This window comes from Emys orbicularis, chromosome 20, assembly GCF_028017835.1.
Source record: "Emys orbicularis isolate rEmyOrb1 chromosome 20, rEmyOrb1.hap1, whole genome shotgun sequence".
NCBI classification, from domain to species: domain Eukaryota; kingdom Metazoa; phylum Chordata; order Testudines; family Emydidae; genus Emys; species Emys orbicularis.
The window spans coordinates 161,234-179,801 of NC_088702.1; the positions used below are offsets into that span (position 1 = coordinate 161,234).

Below are 18,568 nucleotides of genomic sequence, written 5' to 3' on the forward strand. Positions count from 1 at the left end.
TGGCCTCTGAGCAGGCCTACCAGATCCAGCCTCTCTGATGAGTTCATACATAGCCCTGGCGGGAGGATCTCCCTTATAATCTTTAGCCTAGGGGCCAGGATACTCACCTACGATGTTAGCTATCTTTACTTCAAGTCTCCTGTCGTCCTAAGGGAGAGAAGGAATATGAACAGGGATTTGCCACCTCTCAGTTGAGTACCCTAACAACTAGGCTATGGACTATGCTGATGTAGCACTCCCTCAGTCTCTCCTATTGAAGTTCCACATTAATTAAACTATGGAATACTTAAACTAAGCTAGAGAATGTAAGAGACACTCCATAACCGAGCCTAGCATACTCGTGTGAGGTGGGAGATCCCTGCTCAAATCGCTTCTCCCTCAGGAGGGGAAGAGGGGGTGCCTCCTACATTTTGGATGAGTACCTTATCCACTAGGCTAAAGATTGCAAGGGCAGTCTTGCCCCTCTTCAGGCACCGCCTTCCCCCCCCTCCCCCAGCTGTTTTGTTTCGAATCCTGTACACAACTTAAGCAGCCAGTCACCAATCTTTCTCCATTGTGTGGCTCACTAGCAGAGCTAGATGTCTTCTGTGCAGCCCAGACTTGGTTTCCTATCTCTGAAAGAGCTCTGGCTGGTATTTCCCAGTGGCTAGTTTAGGTGGCTCCTGGCCTATTTTGCTGGCTTTGTGAGGCACAGTCGAAGGTTCCCCATAGGTGGCTAACTTGGGCTTTGGGGATTGCAGAGGAATTCCTGTGATTTTTTTCTAAGCACCTAAAAGTTAGACACCATGATGCTCAGCATTGCAACAACCTGAGTCCCTTTGTGCATCCCACCCTGACTCAGGCTGAAGTGCACTGGTGGGGTTTTTTTCATACTTGAGGTGGCTGTAGGGTCAGTCTCCTGCTCCAAGCTGTGTCCATAACTGTGGTGTATTGCTTACAGGGAGGCCGACCGTGTCATTCTTACCACCTGCCAGGAGCGAGGAGCCCACCTGGAAACCTTCAGTGCCATCTCACAGCAACTAGGCAATAAAACTGCTAGTGAGGTAAGTGCTTGTATGTGAGAGGAGTGCAGATCATTTTGAAAGCTGTTAAGGGGTTTGCAAACTGGGGGGGGTCATGACTTCTTGGGGGTAGCGGGGGTGTCATGAGATTGTGGGATGGGGGGGGTTGAGCTGTCAGCCTCCACCCCCAAAACCTGCTTTGTCTCCAGCATTTATAACAGTATTCAATATAAAAAAGTCATACTCAGAGGCTTGGTGTGTGAAAGGAGTCACCAATACAACATTTTGAGCACCACTGCTTAAGGTAGTGGCTTTCAAACTGTGGATCATAACCCAGTACCAGGTCACGGAATGTAAAGCTCTGGGTCATAGAGACTCTGGTCAGCACTGCCAATTGGGCTGTTAAAAGTCCCCTTGGTGGTGCTGCCCGGCTAAGGCAGGGTAGTCCCTACCTGTTCTGGGCGCGGTGTTGGAAGTGGCCAGCAGCAGGTTCAGCTCCTAGGCAGGGGGGCCATGGAGCTCTCTGCACTGCCCCCACCCTGAGCACTGGTTCCGCACTCCCATTGGCTGGGAAGCTCAGGGGGCGGTGCCTGCGGTTAAGCTGCTTGGATGCCTCCACTTAGGAGCCGGACCTGTTGCTGGCCACTTCTGGGGTGCAGCGCGGTCCACGGTGCCAGACAGGTGGGAAGCCTGCCTCTGCACCGCAGCTGCGCTGCTGACTGGGAGCTGCCAGAGGTAAGCCTGTACTCCAGCCCTGAGCCCCTCATCTCTGGCTCCATCCCAGAGCCTGCACCCCCAGCCTAGAGCCCCCTCCCACACCCTGAACCCCTCAGCCCTGGATGCCAGCCCTAAGCCCCTCCCACAGTCCAAACCCCTGATCCCCAGCTCCTTTGGGTCACGACCATCAACAATTTTCTTCAACTGGGGCACCAGAAAAAAAGTTTGGAAACCACTGGCTTAAGGGACTGAGAGATGGTTACTGCATTAGCCTGCGTGCCAAGCCTACCTTGTGCCACAAAACAGAAAAAAAAAGTCCACCTGCATAGCTTATCAGTCGCTGCAGAAGAGTGCTGGGACTAATTGCACAAGGTTTTGGAATTTAGGATGGTGGTGCACTGGCAGAGTTGTGAGCTGTTCAGAGATGTAACTCCTGTGGTTTCCCACCATCATATACTAGCCTAAATCCCTGCTAGGCTGATTGTGCAAAGGCTTTGCCTTGAGGAAGGTCTGTGATGTTCCACACACAGTTTACTATTAACATTAGATAATTAGCTCAACTCTGTATCTTGACTGCTTGGTGTCCAAGATTTTTAAAATGGTTCCTGGGTCCTTTGTTTCATTCTCCTTTGATGGGATTGGTGTGTGTTAAATACTTCTGCTTTCATAGTAATGGCCAATCTTGGTGTTATGGATGGGTGGGACCTGCAGACCCCAGTGCATGAGTCATTTAATCACAACTCTCCATGGTTAGGTGTCCCACCGGTTCAGGGAATTGATGAGGCTCTTCCATACCTCCTATGATGGAAGCTCTGAGGATGAGGAAGATGCAACAAGCACCAGCAATACTGACCAGCTGTCAGATAAGGATCTGCTCCTCTCTGAAGAAGAACAGGATGACTAAACACGTTCGTGCTGGTGGACAAACTACACTTGTGACATTGTCATTAGGTACTAGCCAGTTTGCGGCTAGAGGGATGCTCTGGTAGAGGCAGGAATATTTGCACAGGACTGTAACTTAAAATAGCACCTTACTTTTTGGGATAATCTTGCTACATATATAACCAATTAAACTTCATTTCTACAGGAGCACAGGTCTAATGTTTGACACAAAATTAGTAGAATAATGTTACTCTGGCAGCTTTTCATTCTGCAAATGTGACCTGCATGACTAAAAGGGGAGAGTTTATAAAGACTCCATTGGGGCTAGGCCCTGGCTCCCAAACCCCTGCCTCTGTGTAATAAAGATTTAAATTGAACATCCTCGTGATTTATTGCAGATACAGCAGTAAAAAACTTGTAATTATTGTTTTATAAGATGTGTCCTGTTTTCAGGTGAAGTAAATGCTTTCCCACTCTCAAATTTTGCAAATTCCATTACTATCTTTTTATAGCTGGAAAGGCTATACTGAACAATAACCATGGATCATTTTAGCTTATAAAGCATAAACCCCCATTCTGTTGTGATAAATGATGGACACTGCTGCTGTAAATGGGTAAATCCTATACTTGAATTACAGATGTCTAAAGCCACCCTCTCCCTTTGTATAACACATGCAGCACAACTGTCACCTAATTTGCAGTAACATTTTATTCTTTAAAGTCAGTGCCTTGATTTTTTTTTTTTTTAAAGTTTCTCTTCTTCCTCAGGTGATAGGTAGTAGAGTTAGTTGGAGTCTGCTTCATCCTCAGATTCATCCAACTCAGAGCTTGTTTTATAGCATTGTGACAGTGTTCTTAGCTCATGTAGGGCCTCCTGAAAATCATAAAGTTCAATGCCTGCAGAGAAAAAGCTAGCCCAGCGCCGTACATCCACTCGATGCAGCTCCTTATATAAACTGTAGAGAGCACTGTACAGAGCAGGTGATGATTGTAGTGCTGTTAGGACAGGAATGCTTTCAACTGCTGTGGAAAAAACATCTCCACTGAAACATCTGTTATCACATTCAGAGTATATCACCATGTCCCCTTCCTATTCTACTTTTAAAATAAGTGTTCTACTAGGGGAAGGGGTTTTGAGAAAGCCTGTAGGACAATGCCATTGGCATGCACTGGCCCTACGCCAACAGTTGAAAAATAGCAAGCTTTAGAAGGGTGCCAGCTTGTTAATATCCTTTATTAATTCAAGCTTTTTTAAAAAACAAAAAAAACCCCCACGTGTTAACCCCTTCCTCACATCTGTTTGATGCAGCTGTATGGTACCGAGCAGTTTGTCACACATAGGGTGTGTTAGAGCATCTTACCTGTTGAGCAGCTAGGAAGCTTGTCCAGGAGGAAACCTTGCTTGTTTAGAAGAGCAGAGAAAAATTGGGGGTATGGAGGTAACACTTTACATGGGCCCTGAATCAAATATGAGGTGCTGCCAAGGAAACAAAGTGAGGAAGAATTATCCAAAATTCACTATAGAAGTTACATAATTAGCAGTCAGTGACCCATCCCCCAAGCTGCCTAGTCAGAGCATATCACCAACCTGAATGTCCCTGGGCATCGAGCATGTAAGTAACTTCCCAAAACCTCCTCTCCAGTTTCACAAACATGGAGGGCAGACTTGGGTTGTGACCCTGGAGGAAGATTACTGCAAAGAAAAACATGTGAATGCATATTATAGGAGTACCTGAACTGAGATGCTGGTAACTGTGACTGAGCTACAGGGGGCCAGCAATGGTTCTATACTGATCTAAAACCAGCAGCATGTACTAGAACAATGCAAGGGTACTGTAATTCTTAGTAATAAGATTCTCCCTTATTGACACCAGCCTGTCAGGTGGTAACCTGACAGGCAAAGCAGGCCTTCCACATATCCTAAAGGTTACCTGCTTCAGCTCTTTTGGACAAGTAAGGATTTAAAAGCAAGAGTCCCTCCCTTAAGAAGCCCCTATTGTCAGAGATCACCACGGCTAGGGGCCAGCTCTGAAAGACAGGTACTTGATCTAGCTGTTTCTCTTACCCAATATGATTTTCTTTGCCAATTCCTCTCAGCACAACAGACTGAGCAAAACAGCAGCTGTCCTTTTGCTCCCCACATGAAGACAATGGTGTCCATGGCACTGCAAGCTGGTAGCTGCACAAAGCATCTGGGAGAGACTGACCATATGCCATAGGAAAGGGTACAGCAGCTCCTGCAGCCACAACCTGAGAGCCAGAGGGAGAACAGGCCAATAGAAATGTCTGTAATAATCTGGTCTCAGCTTTATCTGGGGATCAGGGGGACTCATGCAAGAGATCTGTATCCAAAACAACATGCTGCATCAATGTCTGCTGGTAATAACATCCACATGCACAGAGGCTCAATTTACAGGCAAGAGGAAAGATTCTGCCACTGAGGTATGAAACAGAATAGCTATTGTAACACATTCACCATTTTACTTCTACCTTACACCAATGGCCAGTGAGGCTGGAGGGGCTGAGTGATAATGATTTTCTTAGAAGAACATTACCTTTCTCCCAGAGCTGTTAAATGAGTCAGCAAGCTGTACCATGGAGAACTGGGAGGAATGGAGTCTGTATGGAGCACTGAGGGTATCTAATGCTGTTGCCAAGATTGCACTGCTGTGATAGTTTAGAGAGGCCTACAGAAGAACAATTGAACCACAGCAAAGTTACAGGAGGAAAAGGTCATTTAAGATTGAATTTCAGATTCTTCTGTTTCTTAACCAAACCAACTAAAGCAGTTTCTACTCAGAATGACCAAGGCAGAGCAAAACAGCCCAGAAGACACAAACTGATGTTACATTTTAAAGCCTGAATAACTTGTTGACATTTATTCAGTAGAAATCTGTTAATAAAAACAATTGCTATTGCTGATTACCTCATTAGTAATTTCTCCAATGACAGAATTTAGTGTTATGGTCATCCTATATGTTCTGCTGTGCATTCCCAGTTGGGGGCTCAGGTCACTGAGACCAGGTTCTAGAATCTACAAAGTTTTGAGCTTTCTGCAATTCAACTAGCATTGTAAGAAGCTGATTAAATCAGAGTGCAATGAGTCAGTGTCTGCCTGCAATTACAACTTTGCACCAGTTTAGATTTCCTGTGCAGTCACCCATATGCATTAGCTCCAGCCTTGGACTGAACCAGTTAAACAAGAGTTGAGACTCTGCAAACTGAATTCAATTATGTGAATGAATCCATCTTAGTCCTGTAACTAGAGCCCTGCAAATCTCTGGATATCTGCTTACCATGCTTGCTGATCAGATGTGTATACAAATTTTATATCTATGCAGGGCTCTACCTACAAACACAAGGCAAGTGTGTGAAACAATTCAGCAACCTACATTTATTACAACTAATGTTGTAAAGGGCCATAACCCAGAGCTAAAATGGAGAGTGCAGTAAATGGCAGCAAAGGTAATTGGAACGTAGGCTCATGTGTGAGCAGAAAACAGCTGGTAAATACTTCAGGCCTGTCAGTAATCTAAGGATTATTGGACAGACCAGAACTAAGGGGCTGTAGGTTTAAAATTGAGGAAATATACAGAGATAGAGTTACGTAATCAACTTCAAACGTTAGGGATAGGATTAGGCAGGTTCCCCGAGACAAGCTATTATTTAGAACTTCCCCCTAGATAGAACATAGCTTGATTTTTTAGCATGAGAGGATTTAGCCCTTCTGGCACAAAGTTCTGACAATATAGAATATATACACTAGTGTGGTCAGGCCTTTCCAGACAGGGTTCCCAAAAGCTTCCAGTCTGTCTGCACAGTCAGTGACAGTGTATACTCACATCATAATGTACATATGGGAGTGTAACGGGGGCTTCTGGTTTGAGTCCCAGACTTCCATTGAGTGATAGTGGGCAAAAGAGTGAGCTGTGACTGGAGAGATGGACAATTCCCAGGACTGTGTTCATCAGCCTGTAAAAATCCTTCCAGGACACCTGCGGACAAAAGATGCCAAAAATCCACACAGCTTGGCACTTAAACAATTTAGCAATTAAACATGATGGCCCCCGGAATAATCTGCCCTGGCCTTAGGTTCCTTTGGAAGTAAAAGTGCTATGCCAGGCAGATAGAAGGGCAGCTACTGTCTCAGTACTCACTGCACTGAGATGCTTTTTTGATCTATCCTCAATATCGGTTTTACAGGAAGCAGTCTGAGTCAGAATGTATGCACTAATGTCAAGAGATCAGGAAGAGTCTCTTTTCCCACTGCACACTTACCCCAACATTATGAATGACTGGAGTCAGTCCCCATGTCAGGATTCCTCTCCCTGAATACTCATCGTGGAGAAGTTCTGTCACCTTAGCTCCAACTCCAGAAAATCCATTGTTCAAGTCGCACAGAATCTGAAAACCCTATACCGAAAGGGACAAATAGTGTTTGAATTTCTACCAAAAGTTCAATTGGCAGAGTTCCCCAACCAGGTCAGGTTAATATAACCCCATGTACCTGCAAATAATCACACTCTTCCACGTAGAAGTGCAATCTATCTTCCAGCTCCTCTAGGTAAGTGGGGTCATGCAGGAGGCTTTCACCTTGTCCAAAGGCTTCGAGTTGACTGGACTCCCTAACAGAAGGGACAAGGTGAGCATTTAACTCCACTCCCACTTTTTGTGTCTTTTAGCACGTATCCAGTTAGGCTGATCCCTAAATTGCAGTCAGCAGCTGTGCCCCTTCGTGGAGCTACCACTTTGACTCAGTTTGCATTTGAAGTGAAACAAACATACCCATCATCGTTGTACTGATGTATCATGAAAATGCTTCTGGGATGCAGACGCACTCGGAGGTAATCAGACCAAACCCGCACACTGCCTTCCAACTGGTGACCCTTCTGGGAAACATGCAACTGTGTAGGGAGCTGAGATACATCTGCAAGAAGAACATTTACAGATAAAGGTTCAGGTCGGAGGGTCCATCCAACACTCACTTCTAATAACCCAGACAGTGGGATCACAAGGATTTCTGCTAAAGTGTTTTTGATTTTAAACCAAGCTCCCAGTACTTTACACATAATTCTCTTGGTAACCAAGTAACCTAGTCCCACACTTATTTCCTGTGCCCTTCACACCATGGCATTATCCCAAACCCCTGCCTGTCACAGACTCATAGCAACAGGATAGTATTGTGATAAGACTATTACCTGTGCGTAAAATTATACTTTGTGCTAAATAGAGTGCTGTAGAGCTGAATCCTAGCATACAAAACCAATCAATGGAGGAAAGCAGCCAGAGGAGGGAGTATGATGAATTTGGACTTAAAATACGAGGAGAGATTAATAAGACTGGGACTTTTCAGTTTGGAAGAGAGACGATTAATGGGGGATATGTCATAAAATCATGACAGGTGTGGAGAAGAGTAAATAAAGTGTTATTTACTCCTCATAACACAAGAACTAGGGGTCACCAAATTAAATTAATAGGCAACTGGTTTAAAACAAACAAAAGGAAGTACTTCTTCCCATCACGCACTGTCAACCTGTGGAACACTTTAGCAGAGGCTGTTGTGAAGGCCAAGACTATAACTGAATTAAAAAAAAACCTAGATACATTCATGGAGGATAAGTCCATCCATGGCTATTAGCCTCAGTTTTGCCAGAAGCTAGGAATGGGCAACAAGGGATGGATCACTTGATTACCTGTTCTGTTCATTCCCTCTGAAGCACCTGGCATTGGCCACTGTCGGAAGACAGGATACTGGGCTAGATGGACCTTTGGTCTGACCTAGAATGGCCATTCTTACATTCTTTAATCGTAATTAATCTCACGATTGACTGCAATGAAGTCCCTTCCCCATTTCACTCGTTTTACAATTCTCCATTTCTGTGATCTTTGACCTAAACAGACAGACAGGCATGGAAGACTTACACACCTTTACTGAGAGGAAGAGCTCTGGGACTGAAGCCTCCATCAGAGGACATGCCTCCCTGCAACAAAAAGCCCCAGAGACAGGTTTTACTATGGCTTTGCCTCACCTGTAAATGGGTAACAGGGCAATATAGTGGGATGGGGCTCTGAACATTGTTCTACATCTGTGCTTCTATGGTACGCTGTATAGTTCATAAAGTCTCATTCATTTCTCTAGTGATTTTATCCTGAATGACCCCAAAGTGGTTCACATAAACAGCAGTACTGTGATGCAGGCAACTAGTATAATGCATGCTGCAGGGCACTAGGGGAGGAGTGCAATCTTAATCAAGGACACCAATGGTAGATGTTCAGCCTGAATTTGTAGGACTACTGCCAAGCTACAGGGATGTGTTATTTGGACAACATTTCATCCATTTCTTTCACATCAAAACAGGAGACCTTTGATTTCTCTAATGTTCAGCTGTCTGTGCAAAAGACCCTTTCACAGCTCTTGAATCCTCTGGGAAAAAAAAAAAAAAAACACTGTTGGTGCAATTCCAATGGCTGTCTCTGGTCCATTTACAGTTGTACTTTTTTCACACAGTCTGTGCAAGGACAGCTTTCCCTCCTACACCCATCACCAATAACTAAATCCAGAACCTATAGTTCTGCCTTTACTGCAGCTTCTCAGTCTCTCTGCCCTTGAGCATTGCCACTGGAGACATGGAGAAGTCAACTGCTCTGCTGGTCTTATGTTCAGAAAGGCCTTAGGAAGGTTTAAGAGGGAAATAATTCCAACCACATGTTCTTTTACAAAAAAAAAAGCAAGCAGGCAGATCAACAGGATCTGGCCAAGTTTGTACGTGGGGTAGCTGGAGTAGAAAGGTCTAGACACCAAAACCTACCAACAAGAAAAGCAACAATATCTAACAAAGCTTGTTGCCAAGACGAAAACCCTGTTAATTTAGCATCTCTGGTTCTAGGATACAAATCAAACCCATTCAGTTTCTACACCTTGAGTTCTGGCTTCTCACCTCCAGTTTGCTGAGGTCCTGTAGAAAAAGGTTCTTTGCAGGAGGGTCTTCTTGATGAGTCATCAGATTACCCTGCCTGAAAAATAAATCCCCTCATTATTTGTACTACAGGAGCACAAGGAGGCCTCAGAGAACAAGGTCGCACTGAGCATTCTACATGCATGTAGCAAGACAGTCCCCCCACCCCACCCCAAAGAGCTTACAGTCTAGTATCTAGCTCACTAAATACAACCTGGCTCGAGTTGTGATAAGAACATTGCTCTATTATGGTAATTCCTAATTAATTACAATAGCCAATACTGCATGTTCCAGAAGAAGATGCAAGAAACCACCTAGTGGACAATCCTAAGAATAACCTACCCAGAGGGGATGATTCCTTCTAACCTCGAAGAGCAGCAGAAAGAATTATTCTGTTCCAGGTCCATGGGACTTTACTAAAAGAGGTTGTGCCTGTCAGTTTCTTTAACTTTCTTTAATTTATATCAGGCCATGGAAGAGAGGGAGCAAGAGGGGAACTTTCGCAAATAGAAGAGGACTTCAGTGTTGAGCTGTGAATCCACTTGGGGACACAGTTTCAGGCTGAGAACAGAGGTCTCAAATGTTTAATCATGACCTGCCGTGCAGCAGGAGGAACTAGATTATTAATTATCTGCAGTCCAGTATCATGCATAACATACTAGGTCATTTTCATACAAACAGGAATCAAGATCTCTTCCCAAAGAAGAATTTACAATCTAAGAAAAACAAACATTAGTCTGGGTCCAGGGGTGGGCAACAAAAATGATTAGGGGGCTGGAGCACATGACTTATGAGGAGAGGCTGAGAGAACTGGGATTGTTTAGTCTGCAGAAGAGAAGAATGAGGGGGAATTTGATAGCTGCTTTCAACTACCTGAAAGGGGGTTCCAAAGAGGATGGATCTAGACCAGGGGTAGGCAACCTATGGCACGTGTGCCAAAGGCGGCACACGAGCTGATTTTCAGTGGCACTCACACTGCCCGGGTCCTGGCCACCCACATAAGAACATAAGAAAGGCCGTAACGGGTCAGACCAAAGGTCCATCTAGCCCAGTATCCTGTCTACCGACAGTGGCCAATGCCAGGTGCCCCAGAGGGAGTGAACCTAACAGGCAATGATCAAGTGATCTCTCTCCTGCCATCCATCTCCACCCTCTGACAGACAGAGGCTAGGGACACCATTCCTTACCCGTCCTGGCTAATAGCCATTAATGGACTTAATCACCATGAATTTATCCAGTTCTCTTTTAAACTCTGTTATAGTCCTAGCCTTCACAACCTCCTCAGGTAAGGAGTTCCACAAGTTGACTGTGCGCTGCGTGAAGAAGAACTTCCTTTTATTTGTTTTAAACCTGCTGCCTATTAATTTCATTTGATGACCCCTAGTTCTTGTATTATGGGAATAAGTAAATAACTTTTCCTTATCCACTTTCTCCACATCACTCATGATTTTATATACCTCTATCATATCCCCCCTTAGTCTCCTCTTTTCCAAGCTGAAGAGTCCTAGCCTCTTTAATCTCTCCTCATATGGGACCCGTTCCAAACCCTTAATCATTTTAGTTGCCCTTTTCTGAACCTTTTCTAGTGACAGTATATCTTTTTTGAGATGAGGAGACCACATCTGTACGCAGTATTCGAGATGAGGGCGTACCATCGATTTATATAAGGGCAATAATATATTCTCAGTCTTATTCTCTATCCCCTTTTTAATGATTCCTAACATCCTGTTTGCTTTTTTGACCGCCTCTGCACACTGCGTGGACATTTTCAGAGAACTATCCACGATGACTCCAAGATCTTTTTCCTGACTTGTTGTAGCTAAATAAGCCCCCATCATATTGTATGTATAGTTGGGGTTATTTTTTCCAATGTGCATTACTTTACATTTATCCACATTAAATTTCATTTGCCATTTTGTTGCCCAATCACTTAGTTTTGTGAGATCTTTTTGAAGTTCTTCACAGTCTGCTTTGGACTTAACTATCTTTAGCAGTTTAGTATCATCTGCAAACTTTGCCACCTCACTGTTTACCCCTTTCTCCAGATCATTTATGAATAAGTTGAATAGGATCGGTCCGAGGACTGACCCTTGGGGAACACCACTAGTTACCCCTCTCCATTCTGAGAATTTACCATTAATTCCTTCCCTTTGTTCCCTGTCTTTTAACCAGTTCTCAATCCATGAAAGGACCTTCCCTTTTATCCCATGGCAGCTTAATTTACATAAGAGCCTTTGATGAGGGACCTTGTCAAAGGCTTTCTGGAAATCTAAGTACACTATGTCCACTGGATCCCCCTTGTCCACATGTTTGTTGATCCCTTCAAAGAATTCTAATAGATTAGTAAGACACGATTTCCCTTTACAGAAACCATGTTGACTATTGCTCAACAGTTTATGTTTTTCTATGTGTCGGACAATTTTATTCTTAACTATTGTTTCGACTAATTTGCCCGGTACAGACGTTAGACTTACCGGTCTGTAATTGCCGGGATCACCTCTAGAGCCCTTTTAAAATATTGGCATTACATTAGCTAACTTCCAGTCATTGGGTACAGAAGCTGATTTAAAGGACAGGTTACAAACCTTAGTTAACAGTTCCGCAACTTCACATTTGAGTTCTTTCAGAACTCTTGGGTGAATGCCATCTGGGCCCGGTGACTTGTTAATGTTAAGTTTATCAATTAATTCCAAAACCTCCTCTCGTGACACTTTAATCCGTGACAGTTCCTCAGATTTGTCACCTACAAAAGCCAGCTCAGGTTTGGGAATCTCCCTAACATCCTCAGCTGTGAAGACTGAAGCAAAGAATCCATTTAGTTTCTCCGCAATGACTTTATCGTCTTTAAGCGCTCCTTTTGTATCTCGATCATCAAGGGGCCCCACTGGTTGTTTAGCAGGCTTCCTGCTTCTGATGTACTTAAAAAACATTTTGTTATTACCTTTGGAGTTTTTGGCTAGCTGTTCTTCAAACTCCTCTTTGGCTTTTCTTATTACATTCTTGCACTTAATTTGGCAGCGTTTATGCTCCTTTCTATTTGCCTCACTAGGATTTGACTTCCACTTTTTAAAGGAAGTCTTTTTATCTCTCACTGCTTCTTTTACATGGTTAAGCCAAGCCACAGTGGCTCTTTTTTAGTTCTTTTACTGTGTTTCTTAATTTGGGGTATACATTGAAGTTGGGCCTCTATTATGGTGTCTTTAAAAAGCACCCATGCAGCTTGCAGGGATTTCACTTTAGTCACTGTACCTTTTAACTTCTGTTTAACTAACCCCCTCATTTTTGCATAGTTCCCCCTTTTGAAATTAAATGCCACAGTGTTGGGCTGTTGAGATGTTCTTCCCATCACAGGGATGTTGAATGCTATTGTATTATGGTCACTATTTCCAAGCGGTCCTGCTATAGTTACCTCTTGGACTAGCTCCTGCGCTCCACTCAGGACTAAATCTAGAGTTGCCTCTCCCCTTGTGGGTTCCCGTACCAGCTGCTCCATGAAGCAGTCATTTAAAGTATCGAGAAATTTTATCTCTGCATTTCGTCCTGAAGTGAAATGTTCCCAGTCAATATGGGGATAATTGAAATCCCCCACTATTATTGAGTTCTTAATTTTGATAGCCTCTCTAATTTCCCTTAGCATTTCATCATCACTATCACTGTCCTGGTCAGGTGGTCGATAATAGATCCCTAATGTTATATTCTTATTAGAGCATGAAATTTCTATCCATAGAGATTCTATGGAACATGCAGATTTGCTTAAGATTTTTACTTCATTTGATTGTACATTGTCTTTCACATATAGTGCCACTCCCCCCCCTGCACGACCTGTTCTGTCCTTCCGATATATTTTGTACCCCGGAATGATTGTTTCCCATTGATTGCTCTCAGTCCACCAGGTTTCTGTGATGCCTATTATATCAATATCCTCCTTTATCACAAGGCACTCTAGTTCACCCATCTTATTATTTAGACTTCTAGCATTTGTGTACAAGCACTTTAAAAACTTGTCACTGTTTATTTGTCTGCCCTTTTCTGAATGTATCAGATTCTTTTTTATGTGAATGTTTATCATCTGATCTGGCCCCTACTTTATCCTCTTCCATCCTCTGCTCCTGACTATAACCTGGAGATTCTCTATCATTAGACTCTCCCCTAAGAGAAGTCTCTGTCCGATCCACATGCTCCTCTGCAGCAGTCGGCTTTCCCCCCATCTCCTAGTTTAAAAACTGCTCTACAACCTTTTTAATGTTTAGTGCCAGCAGTCTGGTTCCACTTTGGTTTAGGTGGAGCCCATCCTTCCTGTATAGGCTCCCCCCATTCCAGAAGTTTCCCCAGTTCCTAATGAATGTAAACCCCTCCTCTCTACACCATCGTCTCATCCACGCATTGAGACTCTGAAGCTCTGCCTGCCTACCTGGCCCTGCGCGTGGAACTGGGAGCATTTCTGAGAATGCCACCATAGGGGTCCTGGATTTCAGTCTCTTCCCTAGCAGCCTAAATTTGGCCTCCAGGACATCTCTCCTACCCTTCCCTATGTCATTGGTACCTACATGTACCACGACCACCGGCTCCTCCCCAGCACTACACATAAGTCTGTCTAGATGCCTCGAGAGATCCGCAACCTTCGCACCAGGCAGGCAAGTCACCATACGGTTCTCCCGGTCATCACAAACCCAGCTATCTACGTTTCTAATGATCGAATCTCCCAATACTAATACCTGCCTTTTCCTAGCAACTGGAGTTCCCTCCCCCGGAGAGGTAACCTCAGTGCGAGAGGCAACCCCAGTACCGTCTGGAAGGAGGGTCCCAACTATGGGAAGGTTTCCCTCTGCTCCCGTTGACTGCTCTGCTTCCCTGGGCCTTTCATCCTCCTCAACAGCGCAGGGGCTGTCTGACCGGAGGTGGGACAATTCTACAGTGTCCCGGAAAGCCTCATCAACATACCTCTCTGCCTCCCTTAGCTCCTGGCCAGTTCCCTGGCCTCCAGAGTCCGTACGTGGTCTCTGAGGGCCAGGAGCTCCTTGCACCGAATGCACACATACGCCACCCGCCCACAGGGCAGGTAATCATACATGCTACACTCAGTGCAATAAACTGGATAGCCCCCACTCTGCAGCTGGGCTTCTGCCTGCATTATCTCCTAGTTAATGAAGGGGTTGTTTAAACCGTCCGGGGGGGCTCTGCATTTTAATTTGATTTTAAATGAAGCGTCTTAAACATTTTAAAAACCTTATTTACTTTACATACAATAGTTTAGTTTTATATTATAGACTTATAGAAAGAGACCTTCTAAAAACGTTAAAATGTATTACTGGCACGTGAAACCTTAAATCAGAGTGAATAAATGAAGACTCGGCACACCACTTCTGAAAGGTTGCTGACCCCTGATCTAGACTGTTCTCAGTCGTACCAGATCACAGAACAAGGAGTAATGGTCTCAAGTTGCAGTGGGGGAGGTTTAGGTTGGATATTAGGAAACACTTTCACTAGGAGGGTGGTGAAGCACTGGAATGGGTTACCTAGGGAGGTGGTGGAATCTCCTTCCTTAGAGGTTTTTAAGGTCAGGCTTGACAAAGCCCTGGCTGGGATGATTTAGTTGGGGATTGTTCCTGCTTTGAGCAGGGGGGTTAGACTAGATGACCTTCGGAGGTCCCTTCCAACCCTGATATTCTAAGATTCTATGATCAGAACCAAAAGCAGCTGGAAGCTTCAGAAAGATGAGGACTGAGTAAGAAGCCCTGAAAGCACAAAGAGGCATTAGAAACCTTAATGAGAGCAGTTGTTAGGGAAAGAGGGGAGAAGCCAGATTGGAGGGGACCCAGGATAGCACCTAACATGTCTTTGACACCTCTAATTTTTTACCCCGCGAAAGCTTATGCCCAAATAAATTTGTTAGTCTCTAAGGTGCCACAAGGACTCCTCGGAGTTTTTGCTGATACAGACTAACACGGCTACCACTCTGAAACCTAACTTTTATGGTTATATAGTACAGCCACAACACCTGAAAGCAGCTGTGCAGTGACTGAGCTAAGCCTTGCAGCTGACCAAGTAGCACCATTACAATACAGTGCATTCACTAGTGCTTCCAGGCCACTACAAAGGGCACAGCTAAAAATCTCTCACTGAACTGCTGTCCATTTTAGAGCAGAGCATGATATGGCAGAGAGAGAACAATGCGTCTAAGAACTAGCAGCTGGGGAAAGACCAACAGCTGAGGTCCATCTAGGTCTAAGTGCAGGCTCCAGAGAAGAGGGACAGGAGGCACATGACCCACATTGTTGCAGCAGCGTAACCTCTCCAGCTAAGAGGATGAAAGAACAAATGGTAACACTCACCATGCTACCGAGGTGTCTATTTTCGTGTCCCCATATAAACATCCCTCTTGTTTCAGAGAGTTCAGGCTTCCTGCACAAGAGAATAGGTCACTGAAACTGCTGCCCAGTATATTGTCAAGGTTTGCAGTACTTGGGACTAAAGACAGTAAGAAATCTCACCATATTCTCCACTCTAGATGAATCCCACCCCACAGAGGTTTGAGGCTAGCACTACCAGGCATCATGCGCCTGCAGAGAGAGTGGGATGAGGGTGTGTGTGCGTGTGTGTGTGCGCGTGTGTCACTTGCCCCAGTGGAGAGGGCATCCCACTGTAGTAAGAGGAGGCCCTGAGATATAAACCTTGGTATCAGAGGCCTGGTATGAGGCCTAAGGCCTGAACTAAAGTAATGGTCAAGATTTTGCTAACATAAAGCAAAGTTAAGCTGTGAGCCAGAGGCAGGCCCTGCTCACAGAAGCTGGCAGGAAAAGGGCTGATGTTGCATAAATATATATTCACCTAGCAAAGTTAAAGTACAGAACACACTATACTGGAACATTCCACAGATAACATGGAACAGGCCGACCCATCCCAATGACAGGGGCAAAAGGGTAAAATGATAGATAGAGTTGTTTTGATCGAACCAACATGTACAAGGTGAGAGGCGGCACCTTACTACATAGAGGGGTTGTACCTTGCTACGTAGAGGGGTTGTACCTCAATACGTCAGGAGTGATGTGTAACTTGTTTATACCTGTGTATAAGAATGTATCCCCGGGGTGGTGTCTTTGTCTGGCCGAGGGGGCAGTGGAAAGTCCCGCCACTGACTGAGCCGGGTCCATTGCCAAGAGGCATCTATTAGTAGTATGCCCGGTAGACTAAGTAATCTACGGGGAACTGCAATTGTGTCCGAGGTCGCAATAAACCTAGTCGACGTGACTTTGCATCTTACTAGACTCTGTGGTTTTTGGGGGTTCTCGTCAGGTTTGCTGTGTCAGCTATCTGCAGAGCTGGGACAGCACACAGAGGTAACACACGCACGCAGCCGAGTGATATCAACATAGGAGAAAGCAGAGCACCACACCAGTAGCATCTGACAACACCCACCAGCAAGATCCATTCCAGGTACCTCCCACGGACCATTGGCATCAGGGTCTCACTCACGCCCCCGGGATGCAGCAGCCCCCACCCCTACCTTTCAAGTCCATAAGGATGAGTCGAGGTGTGTATGTCTCCTGCCGACTGAGGGTCTGCCCAGCCCGGTACAGCACATCGGGGCAGATCTTGCACTCCTGCTCATGCACCTCTGATTCGCAGCGCAACGCAGCATCCTGCGGTGGAGAGAGGCGGTCGGTGCTACCAGGAGACCGAGCAACTCCCCCCACACACCTGGTGCCCTGTACCTGACAGTCCCCATTACGCCCCCGCATATTGCCCTCCCCACAGCCTCCGCTCCAGCGATCGATCTGCGGCTGGAGCGGCCCTGGCGGGGAGACAAGCGGGTGTGGGATGAGGCAGGCTAGGCCGGGGGTGTCGAGATCAGCGGCCCAGGCCAGGAAACAGGCGGGCCGGGGAGATGGTTTTGCGGGGATTAGGGACAGGGGAGGGGAGATGGGCTGGGGGGAGGGGGTGCGGTGTTATGCCGGGGCCGGGGAGCCCGGTGGGGGAGAGGGGATTGGGGCCGGGGAGGAGGAGGACCGAGGCAGGCCGGGCAGGTGGGGGTGGGGGGCAGGGGAGATGGGCCGGGGAGGAGGCGGACCGAGGCAGGCCGGGCAGGTGGGGGTGGGGGGCAGGGGAGATGGGCCGGGGAGGAGGCGGACCGAGGCAGGCCGGGCAGGTGGGGGTGGGGGGCAGGGGAGATGGGCCGGGCGGGCCGGGGAGAAGGCGGACCAAGGCAGGCCGGGCAGGTGGGGGGCAGGGGAGATGGGCTGGGCGGGCCGGGGAGGAGGCGGACCAAGGCAGGCCGTGCCGTTGGGGGCGGGGGACCGGGGAGATGGGCCGGGGGGGGGGCGAGGCAGGCCGGGCCCGGGCCGGTTCGGGACAGGGCCAGGGACAGGGACAGGAGGCTCCACACCTGCAGGTTCCACCAGTGCGCGCCCACGAACCCCGCGTAACTGCCCAGCTGCAGCGTCAGCGCCGCCCGCGGGATCCCACCTGCCTCGAACATGCTTCAACCGCTAGCCCCAGGACGGGCTGGGGGCGGGGCTTAGCCTAACTACTTGACCCCACTGGCTGAAGTCCTTGCCATTTGAGAGTCCCACCAATCCGCAACTAATACCGCCAAATGTGGGCGGGCCAACTCCTGATTGGAAGCGGCGCAACAGCTACCGGGTCGCATAAACTAGAAAAACAGTCACGTGCGACTTCGCCGCCCGTCAATCTTCGTGCCCGTTGCGATTGGGCCGCCCTGGCGCCTAGACTCCACCGCCGGAGGGGCTGGGAGCTCGCGAGACCTCGTATACGAGTGCGCGCGCAGCGGCACCACCTGCCCCTCGAGCCCACGGGTCCCGTCCCCCCGGGGCACGTAGAAAGCCAGCCCCAGAGCAGGAGTAACCTTTTGTGGACCTGGCAATGGGGCAGGGCAGGGCGAGAGCAGTCCCCAGAGCGAGGGGGCAATGGGGCGGGGCAGGGCGAGAGCAGTCCCCAGAGCGAGGGGGCAATGGGGCGGGGCAGGGCGAGAGCAGTCCCCAGAGCGAGGGGCCA

The 18,568-nt window shown here is 46.9% G+C and overlaps 2 protein-coding genes across 4 annotated transcripts in view; one reads left to right on the forward strand and one right to left on the reverse strand.

Moving 5' to 3' along the window:
- The window catches only part of LOC135892820 (GON-4-like protein), a 51,442-nt gene extending 48,377 nt beyond the window's left edge, over positions 1–3,065 (forward strand). Inside the window, exons 31-32 of the mRNA XM_065420616.1 lie at positions 941–1,043; positions 2,473–3,065. Coding sequence (XP_065276688.1) covers positions 941–1,043; positions 2,473–2,622 — 253 coding nt within the window. The 3' untranslated portion in view covers positions 2,623–3,065. The remainder of the gene's footprint in view (positions 1–940; positions 1,044–2,472) is intronic.
- Positions 3,066–3,340: 275 nt separating this feature from the next.
- Positions 3,341–18,032, reverse strand: MSTO1 (misato mitochondrial distribution and morphology regulator 1). Of its 3 annotated transcripts, XM_065420062.1 has the most exons (14): positions 17,940–18,032; positions 17,061–17,196; positions 15,889–15,958; positions 9,539–9,614; positions 8,527–8,581; positions 7,386–7,527; positions 7,108–7,225; positions 6,879–7,013; positions 6,443–6,595; positions 5,156–5,287; positions 4,666–4,850; positions 4,189–4,293; positions 3,962–4,077; positions 3,341–3,623 (listed from the first exon to the last, which is right to left on the reverse strand). In XM_065420062.1, the coding sequence occupies exons 1-14, from the start codon at positions 18,030–18,032 to the stop codon at positions 3,385–3,387; spliced, it is 1,755 nt and encodes a 584-aa protein (XP_065276134.1). In that variant the 3' UTR covers positions 3,341–3,384. The 3 variants fall into 3 exon arrangements, with proteins under 3 accessions (XP_065276134.1, XP_065276135.1, XP_065276136.1); XM_065420063.1 differs by lacking the exons at positions 15,889–15,958; positions 17,940–18,032 and having other exon boundaries at positions 17,061–17,137; XM_065420064.1 differs by lacking the exons at positions 9,539–9,614; positions 15,889–15,958; positions 17,061–17,196; positions 17,940–18,032 and adding an exon at positions 8,964–9,000.
- Between the last annotated feature and the right edge of the window lie 536 nt (positions 18,033–18,568).